The 24,290-nt window shown below is 38.5% G+C and overlaps 1 protein-coding gene across 1 annotated transcript in view; it reads right to left on the minus strand.

Moving 5' to 3' along the window:
* The window catches only part of MED26 (mediator complex subunit 26), a 112,361-nt gene extending 95,368 nt beyond the window's left edge, over window positions 1-16,993 (minus strand). The window contains exon 1 of the mRNA XM_044671604.1: window positions 16,741-16,993. Coding sequence (XP_044527539.1) covers window positions 16,741-16,812 — 72 coding nt within the window. The 5' untranslated portion in view covers window positions 16,813-16,993. The remainder of the gene's footprint in view (window positions 1-16,740) is intronic.
* Between the last annotated feature and the right edge of the window lie 7,297 nt (window positions 16,994-24,290).

Genomic DNA, 24,290 nt, shown 5'->3' on the forward strand with positions numbered 1-24,290 from the left:
CCCTGGCCAACAAGAGAAGAAAATTAAACTAGTACTAAATTTGGCAAATCCCCATTCTTTTATTTCTTTTCCTAAATGCAAACAGCTACCCTGGGAGAATGATAGAAGACAGCTTGTGCCAGTCAAGTCAAACCACCACTACCACTTCAATCACTAGCTCTCCTCAAACCTTCTCAAATAGAAAAAAATGGGGGCAGCTGGGTGTCTCAGTGGATTGAGAGTCAGGCCCAGGGATGGGAGGTCCTGGGTTCAAATCCAGCCTCAGACACTTCCTAGCTGTGTGACCCCAGACAAGTCATTTAACCCCCACTGCCTAGCCCTTATCACTCTTCTGCCTTAGAACCAACACTCAGTATGATTCTAAGTCAGAAGGTAAGGGTTTATTTAAAAAAAAAAAAAAAAGCAGTGCCCTCCAGTCCACCAGTCAAGTCTGGCCATTGTTCTCCAAGGAAACCCAAGAGCCCCATTAGGGACAGTGCCCTCCCTATTCCCTTATCTCTTGTCCTGTTCTGAGCATAAACCTTGAAATCATCAACCTAGAAAAGCAATCTTCATCAAGATGGAACCTGTCAACTGCTTCTGTGGATGGTTAATGTATAGTTTTTGCCAGGTGAATGACTGAACAGTTGTGGTATAGGACAGTAATGGAATATTATGGTGCTATAAGGAATGACAAGTTGCTTAATTTCTATAAGAACTGGGAAGACCTACATGAACTGATATAGACTGAAATGAGAAGAATCAGGAGAACATTATACACAGTAACCAAAACATTGTGGGATGATCAAATATAATAGACTTTGCTACTAATAGCAATGCAATAATCCAGGGCAATCCTGAGGGACTTATAAGAAAGAATGCTATCCACATATAGAGAAAGAATTGTTGAAGAAGAAATACAGAAAAAAAAACCTATATGATTTATCACTTGTTTATATGGGTATATGATTTAGGGTTTGGATTTTTAAAAGATGACTCCATTACAAAAATGAATAATATGGAAATATGTTCTGAGTGATAATACACGTATAACCCAGTGGAAATGCTTGTCAGCTCTAGGAGGGAAAGGGGAGAAAGAACACAAATCATGTGACCATGAGGAAATATTTTTTAAAATTAAATAAAAATTATATTTAAAAATTAAATTAAATTAAAAATAAAGTTCTTGATACTTTATCAAATAGTTCAATACCAGAAACTGATATGATTTATATCAGTGGAATGACATCTAAAATGGGGCATTATCATTGGCTTTGTCAACGCACCTTAAGGATGAGTCCTTCCAAATGACTTGTGGCTGTAACTTTCTTCATCCAATAGACTCTGAGCTCTTTGAGAGTAGAAACTGTCTCATTTTTCTACCTCTATCTTCAGTTCTTAGCACAATCCATTGAAGAGAGTGTTTGCTAAATGTTTTTTCATTCATTTATTCTTTCAATTAATTAGCTTTTCAATCAACTTCCATATGCCTGCCACAAGAATTTTTTTAAAGCATAGGTTTGACCATGTTTCACTTTCTGGCTCAATAATCTTCAGTGTTCTCTATTACATCTAGGATAAAATAAAACTCCTCAACCAGGCACTTTAAATCCTCCACAATTTGATTCCAACCCATATGATGCAGTAGAAAGTAATCTAGATCTGGAGTCAGATGACCTTGGGTCAATCCAATTCATCATGCTATGGATATAAAGACAGAAACAAAATAGTCCCAGTACTTGAACAGCTCATATTCTAATGGGAAAATGATCTTGGCAAAGAAAATAAAAAATATACACATAAATGGAAGGATGGACAGCAAATAACTAGAGGAATAAAGACAAGGCCTTCTGGTAGGAGATGGCACTTGAATTAAACCTAACATGAACTAGAGGCTCCAAGAAGTGAAAGTTAAGGACAAAAAGAATTCCTGGCAAGGGAGGTTAGCCTATGTATCGGGACAGAGGCAAGAGGCAGAATGTCCTATGCAAGGAACAAGTAGAGTATATGAGGCCAACTATGAAAATTAGATTAGAAAGATAGGCTATAATGTCCCAAAGAAAGAGGAAATGGATGTATGTTATAAAAATATGTTCGTAATTCTTTTCAGGGTAGACAAGAACTGGAAACTAAGGGCATGTTCACTTGTTGGGGAATGGTTAAATAAATTGTGGCAAGTTTGTTTTGCTAGACTATGTAGAAATGTATTGAGGGATATTTTTTAAAATTTACTTCCTGAGGGGAAAGTGTGAAAGGGACAAATTAAAATTTTTTTTAATTTGTTACTGGGGAAAAAAACTTAAGATCTGATTTTTGTAAAATGTTAAAGCCAGGCCATGAAGGGCTTTAAATACCAAGCTGAAGGTTTAATTTTTGTTCTTCAGTCACTTCTGATTCTTCATGATCCCATTAGGGAGTTTTCTTGGTAAAGATACTGGAGTAGTTAGCCATTTCCTTCTCCAGCTCATTTTATAGATGAGGAAACTGAGGCAAAGAGGGTTAAGTGGCTTGCCACAAGTCACACAGCTACTAACTGTCTGAGGCTAGATCTGAACTCAAGAAGATGAGTCTTCCTGACTCTAGGTCCTAGAATTAAACTAAAAGTTTTGAGCACACTAGTGACATAATCAGACCTGTATTTTAGGAACGTTCATTTAGTATCTGTATAAAGATGAATTCATCAAAAGAGAGAATCTAATTAAAAAGTTATTGCATAAGGGGTTGGCATCCAAAATACAGATAACTGATATATGAGGAGCCCCAAGTGTCTTAAAGCAATTTTAAGCTTACCTTGAAAAAAATAAATATTACAAACTTACAAAAAACATTTGACAGGTTATTTTAAAAAATTTAAGCGATATGTTTCCTATTAAAATTTAACTTCACCACCATTTTGTGCTATCCAGCAATTCAGTTGTAAAAAACCTTTATCAGCTGTCATTCAGTTCAAGAAAGGATTGTATTTGTACTCCTAGCCAAACCAAAGAACAAAATTTTGATGCATACATAACAGTTTTGTCATAAACCCATACAAAAAAGCATAATGAAAATAGAACAAGAGGTAGCTAGGTGGCTCAGTGAATAATCAGGCCTGGAATCTGGAAGACCTAGGTTCAAACCTAACCCTAGATACTTCCTAACTCTGTGACCCTAAGCAAGTTACTTAACCCCAACTGCCTACTCCTGAAGGCTCCTTCTGCCTTGGAACTGATAGTTAGTATCAATTCTAAGATATAAGGTAAAGGATTTTTTTTTTTTTAATGAAGATAGAACAAGTGACAGAGAAAGTTAACAAAGAGGACTTCCTCTATTGACCCACTAGGGTTATCCAGAAACGGTTTCCTATCCACAACGTATATGGCAAAGTGCCCAATTTTGTTAAAATTATAATATTCAAAATTCACAAGATGATGATTAGAGAAATATAAATATAATTCTGAGAAATCTCACATCTATCAGATTGGCTAAAAAGACATACTGACATGTTGAAGGGGATGTAGGAAAATGGAGACATTAATACACTACTGGTGGACCTATGAACATTTGGGAGAGCAAATGCCCAGAGTTTTTAAACTGTGTATATACCCAGGGACAACTAGGTAGCTCAATGGATTGAGAGCCAGGCCTAAAATCAGGAAGGTCTGGATTCAGATCTGGCCTGAGACACTTTCTAAGCTGTGTGACTCTAGGCAAGTTACTTAACTGGCAATGCCTTACAAGTCTTACCATTCCTCTGCCTTGGAACCAATATGTAATACTGATTCTAAAATGGATTATAAGTTTTAAAAACAAAACAAAAAAAACTGTGTATACCCTAGACTTAGCAACACCACTGCTGGACCTGTTTAACAAGCAGATCATGGAAAAAGGAAAAGAATTATGTTCTAAAATATTTATACCAGATCTCTCTGAGGTGGCAAAGAACTAGGAATCAAGGGGATATCCATCAATTGGGGAATAGCTGCACAAATTGTGGTATGTCTGTGATAGAATACTACTGCATCATAAAAAACAATGAACAGATTATTTTTTTTTTAAACTTGGGAAAACCTACAAGAAAGAATGAAGACTGAAATAAGTAGAACCAAGAGAACATTATGTGAAGCTACAGAATATTTGAAGAATAAGTTGTGAATGTTTACCCCTAGAGAAAAAACTGATAAATAAAAACATAAAAGACATAAATTTATTTATACACATATGGGGAGGAGGGAGGGGAGTGATGCCTTCTTTTGTCCAGGGAGGAATGGGATAAGGGAAGTGCCTGAGAATTTTAATGTAACCAACAAATAAATTAATTTTTAAAATGGAGAATGGAAAAAAAAAAGATGCTGAAATGAGCCCCCCCCCCCAAAAAAAATCACAAAGCTAAGTATTTTTAAAAAAGAGTACATTTAAGTGATGGTTTCTGTAAGTTTGCAATGTTTATATTTCTAAAGTTTTAAATGCTTAAAACTGCAGTAAGTCTTGAGACACATAAAAAAGACCAAAAGTCAATCTTCAAACAACAGATTATCAAAGGATATGAGCAAATAGTTCTCAAAAGAATTGCAAACTATTAATAATCATATGAAATAATGCTAAAAATCACTAATAATATAAGAAATGCAAATCAATATAAAAGAATAATTAAAACATTTAAAAATATTTTCCTTTTCTTTGGTTATCCTTTCAATTTCATCCATAAATACCTGCATAGCAACCTTGCTTGGTTGAGTCTCCTACCAGACTTTCTTTAAAATAGCTTTTCCTTTCATTGCTTCTCATTGTTTTGTGAAGTGATGCTATTTTAATCTTCTACCAGCATGCTCCATAAAATTAACCTATGCATTAATATTCCAAACTGGATATTCATGTCTGCTATGTTTTCTCTACTTGGCAAGTAGAAAAAGTGTTCAAAGTTAATGTGGTTCCTAGGTTTTTTTGTTCACCTCCTGGTAATTGATTTTTCATAGGTTAAACTACTTTAGAAAATGATTATAATCTGTGTTGATATCTATTCTTCCATTCACTTTTGATTTTTCAGTGTCAATAGTTTGTTTAAGTAGGTCAAGTTGATATTATTTCCATTTCATTCCCTATCTTCTAGTTGTGTAGTAATTTTGTTTTTTCCTACTTTGTTCTAACAAGTTTTATTTTATACAAACAGCTAATTTGGTAATGACTTTCACAATAATAATGACTTATTTTCAACCTATTAAAATATAATTACTTTCAAAAGAAATGCAAACTAAAACAACCATGAGGTCTCACCTAACAATCAGAAAATTAGCCAAAATGACAAAAAATGGCAAGTCAACATTGGAGGGGATGTAGGAATATAGTAACTTTAATGAATTTTTGGTGGAGTTGAATTAGTACAATCCTCAGTACAATTAGAAAACTATTTGGAAATATGCAAATAAAATGACTACTCTCTACCCTATGAATCAGATATATCACTACTAAACAATCTCGATTTACACCAAATATTGATAACATTTTTTTTGTTGGTAACAAAGAATTAGAAATGAAGTAGATGTCCATCAGGGAATAGCTAAACAAATTGTGGTACATGAACATACTAGAATATTTCTGTGCTCTAAGAAACAAAAAACATGATGAATAAAGAGAAGCATGAAAAGACTTATAAATGATGCAGACTGAAACAGAACCAAGAAAACAATATGATCAAAGACCACCAATGATGTAAAAACATTACAAAACAAATGAAAGTAAAATTTGCAAAATTACAAAGAACAAAATTAGGCCCAAAAAAGAAGAATGACTCTTCCCTCTCTCTTACTTCTTTTCAGAGGCAAGAGGTTCACAGATGTGAAATATGGCATATATTTTCTTTTTTATGTATTAGTCAGTTTTACTGATTTTTTTTCTTTTAAGCACTATAAACAAAAAATTTCAATAAAAATGTTTGAGGTTTTTTGTTTTGTTTTGTTTTTTAAACATTTCTTAATATTTATTTTTAACATGGTTACATGATTCGTGCTCCTACTTTCCCCTTCACCCCCCGCAATCCCCCCACTCATGGCCGATGCACATTTCCACTAGTTTTGTCATGTGTCTTTGATCAAGACCTATTTCCAAATTGTTGGTAGTTGCATTGGTGTGGTAGTTTCGAGTCCACACCCTCAATCATGCCCACCCCGACCCATGCGTTCAAGCTGTTGTTTTTCTTATATGTTTCCTCTCCTGCAGTCCTTCCTCTGAATGTGGGCAGCGTTCTTTACCATAGATCCCTGAGAATTGTTCTGGGTCATTGTATTGCTGCTGGTACAGAGGTCCATTACATTCAATTTTACCATAGTATATCAGTCTCTGTGTACAATGTTCTTCTGGCTCTGCTCCTTTTGCTCTGCATCTGTTCCTGGAGGTCTCTCCAGTTCGCCTGGAACTCCTCCAGTTTATTATTCCTTTTAGCACAATAGTATTCCATCACCCGCATATACCACAGTTTGTTCAGCCATTCCCCAATTGAAGGACATACCCTCCTTTTCCAGTTTGTTGCCACCACAAAGAGCGCAGCTATAAATATTTTCATACAAGTCTGTTTATCTATGATCTCTTTGGGGTACAAACCCAGCAATGGTATGGCTGGATCAAAGGGCAGGCATTCTTTTATAGCCCTTTGAGCGTGATTCCAAATTGCCAGCCAGAATGGCTGGATCAGTTCACAGCTCCACCAGCAATGCATTAATGTCCCAATTTTGCCACATCCCCTCCAACATTCATTACTCTCCCCTTCTTTCATTTTAGTCAATCTGCTAGGTGTGAGGTGATACCTCAGAGTTATTTTGATTTGCATTTCTCTAATTATTAGAGATTTGGAACATTTTCTCATGTGCTTATTGATACTTTTGATTTCTTTAACTGAAAATTGCCTATTCATGTTTCTTGCCCATTTATCAATTGGGGGATGGCTTGATTTTTTATACAATTGCTTTAACTCCTTGTATATTTGAGTAATTAGACCCCTGTCAGTTTTTCGTTATAAAGATTTTTTCCCAATTTGTTGTTTCCCTTCTGATTTTGACTACATTGTTTTTGTTTGTACAAAAACTTTTTAGTTTAATATAATCAAAACCATTTAATTTACATTTTGTAATTTTCTCTAACTCTTGCTTGGTTTAAAGTCTTTCCTTTCCCACAGATCTGACAAGTATACTATTCTGTGTTCACTTAACTTGTTTATAGTTTCCCTCTTTACATTCAAGTCGTTCACCCATTCTTAATTTATCTTGGTGTAGGGTGTGAAATGTTGATCTGAACCTAATCTCTCCCATATTGTTTTCCAATTTTACCAGCAGTTTTTGTCAAATAGTGGATTTTTGTCCCAAAAGTTGGGCTCTTTGGGTTTATCATACACTGTCTTGCTGATGTCATTTACCCCAAGTCTATTCCATTGATCCTCCTCTCTGTCTCTTAGCCAGTACCATATTGTTTTGATGACTGTTTGAGGTTTTTTTTAAACTATTACAATCGACCAGGCAAGAGGTGACAAGGATCTAAACTAAGATGATGGAAAAGGAATGCAAGAAATGTTGTGGAAATAGAATCAACAAAATTTTTCAGATGATTACATATAGGGGACAAGAGAGGGTCAAAAATGACTATAAAGATGCAAACTTCAGTCCTGGAGTAATGGAAGGCCAGTTGGTGCATTCAACAGAAATAGGCAATTTAACATGGGATCTGGAGTCAGCAGACTCAGGCTCCAATAATGACTCTTGAACTATCTGACCTGATACAATTTAATTTAATGTCTTCTGAGATTATTTCCTCATCTGCAAAATGAAGAGGTTGAACTAGTCCCTTTGAGCTCTAAATAAATGAAACAATACTCCTGGCTTATATCTTATTATTTCCCTTTATATTTCAGTGTGACTGCCCTATAAACTACTGCTTGAACTCCCATCTGTAATCCCACATAGGTTCCTCATGTCTGAAAGATTCTCTTTCCTCACCCCCACCTCTTATAACCTTTGTCTTTCTTTCTAGCTCAGATCAGGTATAATCTCATCTGGAAAACATTCCCTGGGTTCCACATTTATTAGTGGTATTTACCTGTGTTTATTCCAAGCAGAACGTAAGTTTCATGCAGTTAGGTACTGCCTTATTTTGTCTTTGTCATACACCTTAACAGTAGGTGGTTAACATTTATTGAATTAATTCAGAGTCCACACTTTTGGGTTTCTCATCTTGCCTCAGTGACAGAATCAATGTCCTTTTCAGGAGACAATGTTTCTAACTTTTCTATCTGTATTAAGTGCTGTTATTTATATTTTGGAGGCAGTTAGGTGGCATAGTGGTTAGAGTGCCAGACCTAAGAGTCAAGAAGACCTGAGTTCAAATCCTACATCAGACACCAACTGCAGGACCTTGGGCAAATCACTTACCTCTATGACTCCTCATCTACAATATGAATTGAAGAAGGAAAAGGCAAACTACTCTAGTATCTTTGCCAAGAAAACTCCAAATAGTGTCATGGACACAACTAAAAATGACTGAACAACAAAAAATGTATACTCAAATTATAGATATCTACATTTTAAATTTTGTACACAAGTTCTGTGTCCAAGAAGCAAGAGTTTTATAGCATAAGACATTTACTGTTTGTGAAACCTTAGGAAAGTGATTTTACTTCCCCAGGCCTCAGGTTCCTCATCTATAAAGTAAGAGAGGCTAGAGCAGTACTGTCAAACTGAAATAGGCAGAAATCCCTGTAGGCTACATAAAAAAAAAACATAAAATATCTATGTTGTATTATATAATTCACCAATTATTTTAATCTAGATTGACTGCACAAAGGAGTTTTGCAGAAATTCAAGTATTTTATCAGTATCATATGTAGATTATGTTGTATTCAAAATGCTAGGAAAATACCCTAAATGTTTTTGGAATCCCTTAACATATTGTGAATCAGTTCTGTATGGTATCAGATACTTCTTAAATTTATGTTTTCAGCCTCTATCTCCTGGATTGAGTCCATCTAAACATGTATGTTCCATGTACTACCTCCTTTTACTCGTCCTAAAATTATATTTCCCCAGTTATTTCTTAGTCTTGTGATTCAATTCAATGCTCATTCATTGTTAGGCACTTATTTTGCATAGATCTCCACTAAAACTCTATTCCTATGATGGCTCTCAAGCACTAGGCCAGCATAGGATATGGTGTGGGGATAATAGATCCCCGCTAAGCTGTAAGTGCCTTCCAAGTACAAACCAAGACTTCCTTCCACTCCAATAAATCCTCCACAAAGGTGCCAAACAGATATTCTATTTCAAAAGTGTAGGTCTGATTATGTCACCTACTTACTCAATACTACTCCTGTGATTCTTTTTTTTTTTTTTTAAACCCTCACCTTCCGTCTTGGAGTCAATACTGTGTGTTGGCTCCAAGGCAGAAGAGTGGTAAGGGCTAGGCAATGGGGGAGTCAAGTGACTTGCCCAGGGTCACACAGCTGGAAAGTGTCTGAGGTCAGATTTGAACCTAGGACCTCCCGTCTCTAGGCCTGGCTCTCAATCCACTGAGCTACCAGCTGCCCCCACTCCTGTGATTCTTTATACCCTTACAATATAATTTACAATAAAATACTTTTGTTTGGAATTTAAAACTCATCATTTTCCTACCTTTCAACGTTCTTAGACATCACTCTCCAACATGCAGTCTCTTGTCCAGCCATATTGGCCTAGTTGCCATTTCCCATATATGATTCTCTATCACCTATATCAATGCTTTTGTACTATCCTCTATACTGGCTATGCTATCCTTACTAACCTCTGCCTTTTTGAATCTGTCCTTCAACACTCAGAGCAACATGAAGCCTTCTCATGAGATCATTCCTGACTCCTCCAGGTGCTAGTGTACTCTGTCCACAAACTACTTGTTTATTTTGGATATAGCCTATATCCATATACTATGTATTTTGAATAAAATAATATCTATATACCTCCATCTCTCTCACCCGCCTCACCTCCCTATCTAAACTCCTCAGGGACAGGAATTGTTTTGACTATTGTCTTTGTATACCCAACACTTACCCAGGGACTGGCACACAGTAATAGTCCTTCCTTAATAAGAATCTGTTAGTTAGTTTGAAAACTCTTATCTGTTGGCCACCACCAGATAGTAAATTTTTCTAGTCATAATCATTCATAAAATCAACTGTTTCAATAAGCCAAATTGAATAACCAACCCAACAGACAGTGGAATTTTTCAAGGCACTGGGGGGTTTTGCTTATTTTTCCCTCCTAAATATTCTTTGCCATATTCTCTCTAGAAGAGAACTGGGAGAAAGAGATTGGGAGAAACTTAAGCAATGTAAAAACAAAATAAATATGTATTTTAAAAGGTGAGATACAGGATGTGCCACAGAATCATAAATAGTAGGATATATGATCAATAAACATTTTCTTATTTTATATTCAAAAATTTACAACCCAGTCCAAGTCCTGAATAAGCCTAAAGTATAGTGTAATAGAATGTGCTACATTGGAATTAAGACATATGTTTGAATTCTTATTAAGACACATTAACTGTATGACCAGAGGCAAGTCACTTCCTCTCTTCCTCTCTCTGACTCTCAGTTTTGTCATCTATAAAATGGAGATATTTGCAAAACCTACTTTGCAGAATTGTTGTAAGATACTTTTTCAAATCTTAATGTGCTGTACAAATTTATTCTTATGAACATGAAATAATTTAAGAGACAAAAAGAGGACAAAATAAATGCTAAAAATTAAATTTGAATTTATGTTTTCCTAAAGGAATAAAATAATGTTTTCTATTTTGTGGCAATAATAAAGTTAATTCCATTACCTATACTACCTATGAATTTAAGTTGGTACAATTGTACCTCAGAAAGATTTTTTTAAAGATAGTAATACTAAGATTTGAGGCGTAAAAAAGGTAATATTTAAGGTATTACTTATAAATTCTCTCAACAAGGTATAGTAGTAAGAGTACTGTAGCAAAATTCAGAAAATCTGGGTTTAAGTCCTGGTCCTCCTATTTAGCCGCAAGCCTCAATATCCTCATCTGTAAAATAAGGATAATGTACCTACCTTACAGGGTTGAAAGGAAGGCTCCAAAAAAGTTATGCCTTGATAAATTCCATTATTTTGCTCCTACTCCCAAGTCCCCTATACTGTTAATGCTATAGAACAAATCAATAAGTATGTATTAAGTCCCTGCTATGGACAAGACACTTATGTTAGGCACTAGAAATATAAAGGCAAAAAACAGAAATGCTGACCAGATCCACTATAAATTCATGCTATCTAACCCTACCCTTGCAGCTACTTGGCAGTTTTTTAATTTATTTCAAATCAACAAACATTTATCTATATGTAGGTGTACAAAGATAGTCCCTACCTTCAAAGAGTTATGTGGAATGAGTAAAGGGGAAAACAGATAAATAAATACAAGGTAAGGTGAGCAGGGAGAGAACACTAGCAATTCGGAAGAAGCAGCAAAAACTGGCACCTGAGATGAAACTTGAAGACAAGGTTTCTGAGAGGAATAAGCTGAAGACGGCACATTAAATGGCAATAAGGTAGAAGATGGAATGATAAGTTGGGGAACAACCTGGATAGAAAGTAGTGTGTGAAAAGGAGAAGAGTATGAAACGAAGCTAAAAAAGTAGAGTGCAACTGTCCTAAAACTGTTTTCTCTAGTGTCCCCAAAAAGTTCTTAATTGCCTTTTCTCTTTGACCTTTCTGCAGCATACAACACTGCCCATTCCCTCCTCCAAGATCTACTATACCCTCCCCTTCCTTAGCTATCTCTTGGTTCTGCTTGTCTCTGACCACTCCTCCAGTTCACTGTCCTCCATAGCTGCCAAGTATGAATATTCCTTTTTGAGTTCTATACTTTCTCCTATAGCAATCTCATCCACTCCCAAGGTTTCCATTATCTCTAAATGGATAAATCCTCAACTCTACAAAATTAGCCTGACTCTTCCTGAACTCACATGTCCAACTGCTGAATGAATGAATATTTCTACTCAGATGTCCCATTAACTCCTCAAAACTCGACATATCTAAAACTAACCTCATAGCCTCTTCCAAAAAGTCTGCTCCTTGTCCCTTTATTTTTGCTGATAACATCACTGTTCTCCTATATCCACATTCAAAAGTTCACAATCATCTTTTAATTCTTCAATCCTTATCCCTCTATTTAGTTATCAAGTCAAACTATACATACAATCTTACATCAGTCTCCCTCCACTCTTCTCTCTAGTTCCACTACTACCCTTCTCATATGGCCTCCTAACTGGTCTCCCTTATCCAATACATTCTTCACACATATGCCAAGATAATCTTCCTAGCCCTCAGGTCTGACCATATCACTTAAAAAAAACTTTAGTGACTCTCCCTTTGCCAAGAACAGGAGTTAGAAAATAATGCTTGTTTTTGTAATCTTTATTTAAAAATGTAAAAATTGTTCTTAGTTCACAGATCATATGAAAATAGGAAGGGAGCAATCCACAAAAGGTCAAATAAGAGATACAAGCAAAACAACATTCCATGATTCAGGAGAAGGCCATAAATTATAAGGGAAAGGAGGGAGATTCTCAGACACATCTAATAGATTTCCCATCTCTGATAATACAGCCAGGGAAACATTGGGAATTGGCAAAATGAAACATAGAGGTTTCTAGGTATAAGAGATTGGGTGGTGAGGACAGATGAGATCAGAACCACTAGCAATAAGAGCCTAGGCCCAAAAAAGAGTAAAATTTTTAACTATCACAGTGATCTCCCCCTTCCTCCCCACCAGATCATAAACTTCTTCTTCTCCATCTTTATATCCCCATTGATTAGCATAGAGTAGATGCTTAATGTTTGCTGAATACAATATATAAATATAAGCTATCAAAACTATTGAAAGTGGCAGTCTGGTATAGTACAAAGAGCTCTAGCTCTAGCCTGGGATGTAAGACCTGGATGTGAGTCCCAGCTCAGTCCCTTCTCCAAGAACAGATCAATGTTATCTCCCAGATAAGAAAACATTTTTGAATTGTAGAATAAAGTGCTATATAAATATGAGTTACTGTCATTATTATTATTAAATATAGCTTTAATTATTTATATAATTTCAGGTGCTTTTGAAAACCAATGTTTGCCAGCCTTTATAACAAAGTCTAAAAAATTCAAAACTCAGATTCAGCTAAGTAAAATTCTTTTAAATGAAATATGCCTGGTGCTACAGGCCAAAGCAAGGAAATACTTTTCCCAATACCAAAACTCTTCTTCTACCTAGAGTTATTATTAGCAAAAGCAGCAAAGTTATTCCCAAAGTTAGTCTTGTGAATATTAGGTCAGTTGTCTGACATTAATTTTCAACCAAAAGGTAAATTTAGGAACTAACTATAATTGCACAGTCATAAAGTTAAGAATTACATGACACCATTTCTTTATTACATTTCTCAAAAGGTTTAATTTTAGTTTTGCCTCTGACAATGTCCCATTTTTTTCCCACAAGCATCTTAATTGTGTCAGTTATCCAAAACTTTTAACATTTAACTGGGAAAGGCAAATCCAACCAAATTCAATCAATCTAATACCCATGTTAATGACTCTTGTTCACATTTTATCTTAATTTTTTTTCTGTCATACATCCCTTTGGCAGCCAGGCAAAGCCTATGGATGTCTTTTCATACCAATGCTTTTAAATGCATAAAGTAAAATACATAGGATTACAAAGAGAACAAACTATGTAGAAATGCAATTATCAAGGTTTTTTGTTTTTTCATTTTTTCCCAAAAGGGAAGGAGTAAAAAAAGTACAAAATAACCTGACCCAGTTCATCTTTATATGGAGTGCAATACCAAACTCTTTTCAGTTGGAAAAAAAACTGGATTATTCATAGAATTAAAAGTAATTTTTCCAGTTTAATCTGTAATCTAGGAATTAATCTTATCATACCATAAAACTACATTTTGTAAAAGATTCAAGGAAAAGTAGATAGGTACATCAAAAAAAGTCTGATAATTTACTCAACTTTTAACTGGATCTCTAGAATATGGAAAAGCTAAAGAAAACAAGACCACATATCTATAACATCAGAAATGGTGTACCAATCTAAAGAAACTGGTCTTGCCTAAGTTCATTTGGTTTTAACTGGGCTGAACAAGATATATTGTCAATTCTCCCTCCACCACATACATACCTTGCATTTATCCAAGTACAAACTTCTCTCCTGGACTATTCTAAAATCTAAATAACTCTCCTGCCTCTCTCTAATCCTTTCTCCACACAGGTGCCAAGATAATCTTCCTAAATCAAAAATCTTCCTCAATTAAAAAAATTTCAATTAAATCTCCTATCTCCTCTAAAATAAAGAACAATTCAGTTTGACATTAAAACCCCTCAAAATCTGGCCCTATCCTGCACTTTTCAGGATTATTCCAACATTAATTCCCTTCATGAATTTTGTATCGTAACCAAAATGCCCTAATAGTTGCTTTTCCAAAAACTCAGTATTTCATTTCCATCTCCATATCTTTGCATAGGCTGCCCCTATTACTGGAATGCATTCTAAACTTCCTTGCAGTTAACTTTTCTCCACAGTTTCATGACCTTCCTCTGTGATTAGTGCTCTTTCCCTCCCTGAATTAACTTGTTTACTTTTAAGTGTACATATTTTACATCTCCCTTAGAAAGTAAGCTCTGACAGAGCAGGAACTGATTTTTTTTCTTTTTAACACCAAGACCAAATACATTGCACCTCACACAGAGCAATTACTTGTTGAATAGTCAGTCTTTTGATCATTGAGAACTCAAGAGCTCATATGCTTTTTCCTATCCATATCTCCTCTATTTCTTCATATCCCCTAACTCTCAGTGTCCCATGAAGTACTTTAACTAACCATGGAATTCATCTGAGATTTCTTCTATACCTAGTCTAAACCATTTTGTTATATAAAGCAAGATGAACAATCAGATTTCTTTCTGATTCTACCAACATTATTTACTCAATTGGCATTAATAGTTAGTGTTAACAGTTCTCAGTAAGGAAAGAGGCATCTTCCAGTATAGTTGAAAATAAAATACCAACTTTTTGAGGATTTCATGTTTCTTTTAAATTAAGTTTAAATTCAATCTGCTTTGAATTACATTAAAGTTTATAGTGTTGCATAAAAAAGGAGGGGAGGAAAAGACTTTCTAGTATTTCTTTTGCTGATTCCACTCTAAAATAATAAAAAATATGCAGAAAATGTTCTTCAAGAACGACTATCACAAACTTAATCATACTGGGCTTCTGAAGCCCAGTGTTCTCTGCTGACAATGGTAATGACAGAATTAACTTTGATAAATGTTTACTTACACAGGCTAATGTGCCAGAATCTTTATATCTGACAAAAGTCTAATTCTTCCATTCAATTTTTAGTCAAAATTGTACAAGCAAATGTATTTCAGTGAAAATTCTCCAGAATTCTCCATAACATACTGTTACTTTATCCCAGCTTACCTGAAGAGGAACAAAAATTCCCCTGTTCAGATTAGACAATCTTCATTACTTGCCCAAATATAAGCAGAATTTTACTTTGGCCCATGGAATATTAACTATATGAACTATCACTTCCTGGTCTTTTAAGCCAATGCAATATCTTGTTTCAAACCTTAGGAACTCACCATCAACAACTGCTGCCCATTTTCTTATTGCCCAACACATTAAAGCCACAGGAATATGTTCTTTAGGTCGGTATATACAAAAGGAAATCCCCGAAGAACTAGTGATATAGTGTCCATATTACACGAGGGGGTCCTGGACTAACACTAATTTTTAACCACGAAGAGGCCTGAATAGGCCAATCTCTAAAGTGCTTTTGAGTCAAATAGAATTAGCAATCCTGAGCAAATCCCCTCCTTCAAATCTGACCCTGTTAGTTTTGGAGGCAAGACTTTTATTTCTACAGATTAATGATGAAAACAAGAGCAAAAAGTGTTAAGTCAAGGGAATAGAGCTCCCACTCCTAAACCTACCACTACTGGTTCCTGAAAACAGCCAAGAATGTTCAATGTGTCCCCACCCCCCACACAAAAAAAATAAAGAGGAGCAGCCAGACCCTGCAAGCGCAGCTCTAGTTCCGAGGGAAGTGCCCCCAAAGGGCTTTCTTCCCAGATGAGGGGAGCTTGGGCACCCCAAGCAAGGCTTCCCATTGAGGCCTTAAGAAGACTCAAGACAACAGCCTCAGGGGTCAGCAGAAGGGCTCCAGAAAGCATTAACAGGGTGTCCCGAAACACCAGTTGCTCCCCAGCCTCCTCCTCATCCCTTGGTGGCTGAGACAGGTTTTCCTGCGTCCCCCGGAAGAAGAGAGGGCGTAGGGAAGGGAGTAAGTACAGCCAGGTGCCCGAGCCCGGTCTCCCCTTCCCCAAGCCCTCCTAGGAAAGATCGCTCAGTCCAAAGCCCTAGCGCAGGCCTCACGGCCCAAAACCGAAGCCGCGGTCTCGCGTACACGACATCGCCGAGCTCCCCCTCGCCGCCCCCGGATCGCACCACACTGGCGGCGGCCCTGGGCTGGGATCTGTGCAGCCAAGACCGGGTCCGTGCGGACCGGGTGTAGCCCGAAGAGGGAAAGCTCCGGCAGGGCGCGAGAAGCACAGCGACGCAGTGCCCGGGACTAGGGGGCCGGGAGAGAGGGGGAAAAGGGCCCATGCGGCCGGTGTCCCGCCGCCCGCCACCGGAGCTCCGGCCCTCGCCGCCCCCTCCCCGCCGCGGTGTGCGTAGAGCGGCGCGGCCCCCCGGGACACTTACGTTGCTCTGGGGGTCGATGGCCTGCAGCAGCCGGTCCCTGATCTGCTGCGGGGAGGCCGGAGCCGCTGTCATTGCCTGAGCGAGGCGGGGGGGGCGGCCGGGCCGGCGGGCGGGCGGGCAGGCAGGCTGAGGGGGTTCCGGGGACCGGGCGGGGGGTCACTCACTCGCCGGCCTCCGGGAGCGGAGCCGCATGTTCCCCGCGGGGGGACGGGGGGAAGCCGGAGCCACCGCCGCCGCCTGAGCTGCCCGAGCCGCTGCCGCCGCCTGAGGAGCCACCACCGCCAGGAAGGAGCCTCCTCCACAGCCGCCGCCACCACCACTATCACAGCCGCCGCCGCCGCCGCCGCCGCCGCCGCTGCCTCGAGAACCAAACTCCAGTGAGCTGCCCCCGCGCCAGGCACTCTGGGTAACCCGCGCCGCACGCAGCGCCGGCGCCACGCTGAGGAGATTGGGAGGTGGGGGGGGACGAAGGGAGGGAGGGGAAAGAGGAGAGCAAGGGCAGGGGGGAAGCGTGCGCGCCCCCAATGGCCCGGACACGCGCAGGGCGGTGCTGGGCCGTCTAGCCCGGAAGAAACCTCTCTCTCCCTCACTCCCCCACCTTACCCCGCCTCTCGCTGTTCCGGGCCAAGAGCAAAGCCCTACGCATGCGCAAATGTAAGCACAAATTTACACACACACACACACACACACACACACACACACACACACACACACACAGAGCACACACAACCCCCTCCCCCCACGTCCCCTCAGCTTCACGGTCAGGGATAGAGTAGGACGGAGGGACGTTGAAAGGCGGTTGGACTGGGGAGGAAGCCGTTGGTTGTAGGCCTGAAGAGGGGCGGGGCAACAGCTGGAAAAGGGGTAGCGCCCTTCGACCAGTGAGGTAACCGGGAAGGGGGGGGCGGGACAGAGGAGAATGAAAGGGCGGACCCACCCCACTGAAAGGGGGCAACCCAGGCCTGAGGCGCCACGGCTGGCCCCTAGAGGCGTCCTTCCCGCTTCTCATGCCCCGCCCACTTCAGGCCCTAGGGCGCATGTGCGGCTGGAGCCAAGGGGGCGGGTAGGTGGACCTAGAGGAGAGGCGGAAAGGATAGAGGGAAGTTAGCAAGCGAGCAAGCAAGCCAGCGAGCCAGCGCTCCTCTAGAGACCGGCGGAGGGAAGCTAAGGCAGCCCCTGGAGGCCAGGGCTTCCTGGGCTAGGCTGAGCCACGGAGGTGCAGGCTCCCGGCGCGGGGCACCCCAAGATGCCCATCCCCCCCGCCGCCCCCTACCTCGACTGCTAGCTTTGAACGGTCCTCATTCGGCTCAGTCTCTTAACTGCTGATGCGAACCTCACCCGTCCCTGGCCTATAAAGGAAGCGGCTAGGCCCCTTCCAGGCCCGACATACCAAAATATCTTCCTAAGGCGCTAGATAGCTGACCAGGTTTCTCTGCTCGGCAGCCTGCTATAAGTAGCTCCTTATTGGCCCCTAAGATAAAAGAGAGGACTCATGGGCTTGGCCAGAATTGCCTGTATTCAAGGTACCTTTCCAAATGGGACTCCCCTTCTCTGTGCTATCCTGGCCAGGCTGTTAAGTTGTCCATCACTTCCCATTTGGGTGCATTCTAACAGGCCACTGACTGCCTGAAGAGTACTTCCTCTTCAGCTGTCAAAATCCTCTCCAGTGCTCAGTCAGGCCAAGTGGCACCTCATCTTTGAAGCCTTCCATCATCTCAAAGCCTTTTGAAAGAATTTTTTCCCTCAGATATTTCTAGAACTCTTTTGTCAGGAGACTTATCACATTCTACCTTATTTATACTATATTTCATTACATCTCTTTTTCCTCTTAATAGACAGCCCTTTAAAAGTGAGTAGTGGGGCAGCTGGGTAGCTCAGTGGATTGAGAGCCAGGCCTAGAGACCTAGGTCCTAGGTCCTAGGTTCAAATCTGGCCTCAGACACTTCCCAGCTGTGTGACCCTGGGCAAGTCACTTGACCCCCATTGCCTACCCTTACCACTATTCCACCAAGGAACTAATACACAGAAGTTAAGGGTTTAAAAATATAAAAAAAAAAGTGAGTAGTATCCTTTTTCATCCTAGTCTCCCAGGCACCTTATAGGTAGATGCACAATAAAGTTGGTTGAGTCTGAAATTAGGGGAAACTTGAGTTTACTGCATATTCCTTTATGTTTCTTAAACTGGCCACTCAAAATCCTTCAGAAGTTCCCTAGTTAGGTTTAGAATAAAATATAAATTCCTTCCTGGCACTGAAGGCTCCCCACAATATGATTCTCACCTTCCTTTTCAGCTTCTATTCACCTTCGCATGTTCTAGCCAAATTGTATTAGTACTATTATCATAATTCATATCTCCCTCTCCCTCTTCTCATGTGTTGTCAAACCAATAGTCCCCATGTTCATTCATCTCCATCTCTCAGACTCAACTCCAATACCACCCTAATATTCTCAATTATTAGTGTTCTCAGAACTAGGGGAACACTGTACACACTAGCAAGAATATTGAAATAATCAACTTGTTAAAGACTGAGCTACTCTGATCAGTACAATGATCTATAACAATTCTAAAATAGAGTAATGATGAAAATAATCTATCCATCTATAGAGACAGAACTGAAGAACTCGGTGCAGACTGAAGCATATTTTCTTTCACTATTTTTATTTTTTATTTCTTTCACAATATAGGTAATGTGGAAATGTTTTATAATATGTTGTACTTCTTGCTTTCTCGATGGATGATAGAGGAAGGGAATCAACTGAAAATGAAATTTTTAAAAATGTAATATTAAAAATGGTCAATGCTTTCTTCCTCAATTTTCATTCCTATATTTATTTGTATTCATATTGTATCTGTAAAAGGGATTCTTTGTTCTCTTTGAGTTTACACTTGTGAAAGGGAATCTCTTATTCTCTTTGCCTAGTTGGTGCTATAACAATAACTTAAATAAGTAATAATAATAATAAATACCCCTACTTAATATATCACTAGATTGTGAAGCCAGGATTAACTCTCCTTTGTCTATCTTTTGATTGAACAACAAAAACTTGAACTAGGTGGAGCAATTCCCAAACCACTTAGAGAATTCATATCCTCAGAAACTCAATTAGCCAGGAATCTGTGAACTTTTTGATGAATATTCAACTGCCAGAAGGAGAGAACTGGTTCCCACAAACACTGTCCCCTGGGAAATGCTAGACAATTTGGAAGCTCTGATTGGCCCCTGTGAAAAAGGGAAGAGACAAGAACCCACTTATAAAAAGATTTCTGGGGCTAGGGAAGGAAGTCAGCTTCAAGGAGTTGGACTTCAAGAGGGAAGTCAACTTCAAGAAGAAGGTCAGCTCAAGGAAGAAAGTCTGCCTCAAGAATCACCTTCAGTCACTGTCTTTACCTGCCTCTTGGAGAGAACTTGGGTGAGTGGATAACTGGCTTTCCCTTCCTGTCTTCTGGAGGCAGTTTAATTCCTTTTAAAGGTCAACAAGTCCTGGCTGAATTGACCACCAGAGCAATATTTAATTAGCTAGGCTAATGTCTTCTTTACTCTTTTGCATTTTTCTGCTTTAGTTCTTTCCACCTCTTTTGTAAATAAAAGCTATTAAAGTCATTTCATCTTTGAGCAATAATACTTTGAATCAGCAACCACTACTATTATTTATAATCTTCATATATTTTAGCCAAACCATTAAAATGCAATCCTTACATATCCCACAAGTAGGATGTAAATGCTTTATATTTTTTATATATATTTTATCCCCAGGAAGCTAGCATAGTACCTTAATATATATTAGATACTTGATGTTTGTTGTATTTATATGAGGAAGACATGAATCAAGAAAAATAATTATCATAGTACCTATTAATGTAGCACTTTAAGGTTTAAAGGCTTATCTTTCAAAGGGGTTTTAATCAGCCAGTCCTGAAGCCCCATTGTAACTCTTTATATCCCCCTAAACACCAATATGTTGGAGCTGAGATTCCAACATGTCCCTCCTCACCTTTATTTCTGCCTCTGCTCTACCTATAACAGTGATAATGAACCTTTTAGAGACCAAGTGCCCAAACTACAACCCTCACACAGCACCTGAGCCCCCTGCCTTTCCCCATACAGGGGAGGAAGGAAACGCTCCCATTGGGCTGCTGGGCAGAGAGGTGGGTGATGGAAGAAATGTCCTCAGGTCCACGTAGAAAGGGGTAAAGGAGCAGCCCCCTCTGGCACACATGCCACAGGTTCACCAACATGGAGTTATACTATAAACTATTCACCATTTTCCATCTACCTCATCTAAACATTATGCCTTTGAAACCCTGTCTTTTAGGAAGCAATTCCCTCCACATCTTGTCAAAAAATCCTTCAAGGTAGGGTACCGCCTCAAAAAAACATTCCTTTGTCCTTCTACTGATGCTTTTCCAAATCTTTAATTCTTCTCTGACCTCTCATATATGTTTATCATATATTGATTATAGATATCTGGTTATTTGTTTCCCTGCTAGATTGTTCGCTCTTCAAAGGCTTTATAACTGATTTCATCCATAGATCCTCAGCAACTAGCATAGGGACTGACAAGTATGGGAGCTCCAACCTTAGCATTCCATTGAGAATATAGGTCTAGTCATTATTGAGACCAAAGAAATCTCAGAATTGCTTTCTCGGGGTTTTGTTAGTATGGAGAGAATCAACTTGATGCATTCTGAACTTCCATTTCTGGAAATATTAACTGAATTTGTTTTTAAAAGCAAACCTAAGTATGGAATCCAAAGGAGACCACTGATGAGAACTATAGATTAAAAGGTGATATAGTTCATTTGTATTGGAGTATTTTTAGTTGCAAAAAACATTTTCTTCATAGGTCTTTACCCTCTCATCTTTTTATGATAAAAGTTCTAAGATAATATACAGTTGGATAATATATATGTGTTATTACTTTTATGATTATTCTCATTTCCCATTGGGAAGAATGATATTATTGTTGGAAACCAGCCCACTTGTGGATAGGAATTATCTAACTAGATAGGTTGGGTTAAACAAGCTCTGCCCTTTTAGTCTCTAAATTTCTTCTAAGGGGTTTCATATTTTTTTAAGGTAAGAAATGTAAAACACCTGGTTTTTACCTTAAGCTAGAACACTGAGATCTTGTACATGTTTCAGTAATACATTTTTCCAATTTAATTACATTTTTCTTTTTTAAACCCTTATCTTTTGACATAGAATTCTAAGGCAGAAAAACAGTAAGGGCTATTCATTGAAGTTGAATGACTTGTCTTGGGTCACACAACTAGGAAGTGTCTGAGGTCAAATTTGATCCCATCTCCAGGTCTGTTGCCCTATCCACTGTGCTTCCTAGCTGCCCCTCAATTTGACATTTTTTTAAATGCCTACTGTATGCAGAAAACTCTGTTAGGCATAGAGCTTATTCAAGTTTAGGTAAGATGATCTGGCCTCCTAAAGCAATAACTAAAATAAATGATGAAAAAGAAATAAAAAATAATTTGAGGAGAAGGGAAAGGAGCAAAATATGTAGAAATAGAAAATTAATAATAAAATAAATAATGGAAATAAATATAAATGTTAAATATTAATACAGTTAAAATTCATATTATTTTAGAATATTATAATCAATATAAATATTGAATTATATCATATAACAAATGTTATAAATAATTACAACATATAATAATATGAATAAAGGAAAAGAAGCAAAATTGTGCTGCTGCAGGTATGTGTCACATGCTGCTCTTCACTTGTACAGTGAGTTTTATAAGTTATTGGTGCCCTTTGACATATCTAACCATTCTTCACAGCTCACAAATTTTTTTTTCAGTCTTAAAGCTCTACAGGCTCTATTCTGAATGGGAAAGCCAGAGTAGTAGAGTAGGATAAAAATTCTCCTACCAGCCACAGCAGTTGTAATTTGCTATCAACAGGATTTAGTCAAACCACGAATTCTGGATTGTCACCTGTGCTCCAACCCATAATAAATGATGATAGTAACAATCTGAAGAAACAGCTTGTTCTACTAGCTAAAAAACCAACCTTAGAAACAGGAAGTCTTGGGTTCAAGTTTTGCCTTTGACATATTCTAGTCTGATTGGCAAATCCCTGAATTCAGTACCCCAGTGAGTGAGGCAACACTCAAAAACTCTAAACACGAATTGTCAATGACAGGAGTTTACATACTAGAAGATACCCACACAAATGAAATCATAGGCCCATAACCAAAAAAAAAATTTTTTTTCAAAGCTAATCAAAATCAAAGTTTCTAAAATTTAAATATTTCAGAATTATCAATGTGTTTCATAGTTATGTTTCTGGCATTTATCTGAAGTCATTTTTTTTTTAAACCCTTACCTTCTGCCTTAGAACCAATACTGTGTATTTGTGCTAAAGTAGAAGAATTGTAAGGGCTGGGCAATGGGGGTTAAGTAACTTGCCCAGGGTCACACAGCTAGGAAGTGTCTCAGACCAGATTTGAACCTAGGACTTCCTGTCTCTAGGCCTGCCTCTCAATCCACTGAGCCACCTAGCTGTCCCTGAAGTCATTGTAGATAAGATTTATTACTCTAAAATTATATTTTTCTTTCAAACACCCTTTGGTACAATGAAAATGGCATTGGATGGAGTCATAGGACCCCTGCTTTTATCTCTGTGACATTAGACAAGTCACTGAAATCTCTCAAAGGATCTATAAACATTTAAAGATTGGTCTATGTTCCTTTCAACACTACATCCTAGGATTTTTTAACAGCCAGAACTTATCTTCTTGTATGAGACATAAGGATGACTAGACTTGCCATCATTGTAGTGGGGTGCTGGAGCCAGCTTCTACTCCACTCCAGTAGTTTAGGGCTTCATTTATTGTTTTGTTGATTGTCTGGACTCAAATTGATGAATCAAATATTCCTAATCAAATATTTTCAGAGAGCTAATTGTTAAACATTTACCAACATATCTTTGGGTATAGGGATCTCCCAGGTGAGAAAAGTTCCTCTACCCTTCCCTAGGACTTAGTCATAATTGCTAAGAGATCTGAGCAATTAGAGGACTTGCCCAAGGTCACAGAGCTCATATTTGTCAGAGGTAGGACTTGAATCTAGGTCTTCCTGACTTTTAAGTCAACTCTTATCTTTTACATTGCACTATCTTCCTTTGTTTGAAAATAGACGAAATAATCCACAAATAAGCTCCAAAGAGATGTAATTGGGGGAGGGGGAAAGAGAGAGATCTGGAACATGCCCAGAGCACCTGGGACAGCTTCTCTCCACATGAAGAACCTGGGAAGCTTGTTTTGAGAGAATCATGATGAAAGGTAAGTGACTGGGAAGGGCAGATTGAGGAGCATGCATAGACATTATGTAACTGGTTCCAGTTGGCCAGCCAGGTATTGAAGAAACAGCTTTTATTTGGCTTCAGAAGGGTGCCAGAAGACCTATCAGTTTCAGTTATGGTCTCTCTGCCTCAGTGCTCCTAGAGGAGTTCTTTAATCTGTGAAGGGAATTCAACCTTGTGAGTTCAAAAGATCTAGAGGGCTTCTCTGACATCTCAGCTTTCCAAAAT

This window comes from Gracilinanus agilis, chromosome 1 (assembly GCF_016433145.1).
Source record: "Gracilinanus agilis isolate LMUSP501 chromosome 1, AgileGrace, whole genome shotgun sequence".
NCBI classification, from domain to species: domain Eukaryota; kingdom Metazoa; phylum Chordata; class Mammalia; order Didelphimorphia; family Didelphidae; genus Gracilinanus; species Gracilinanus agilis.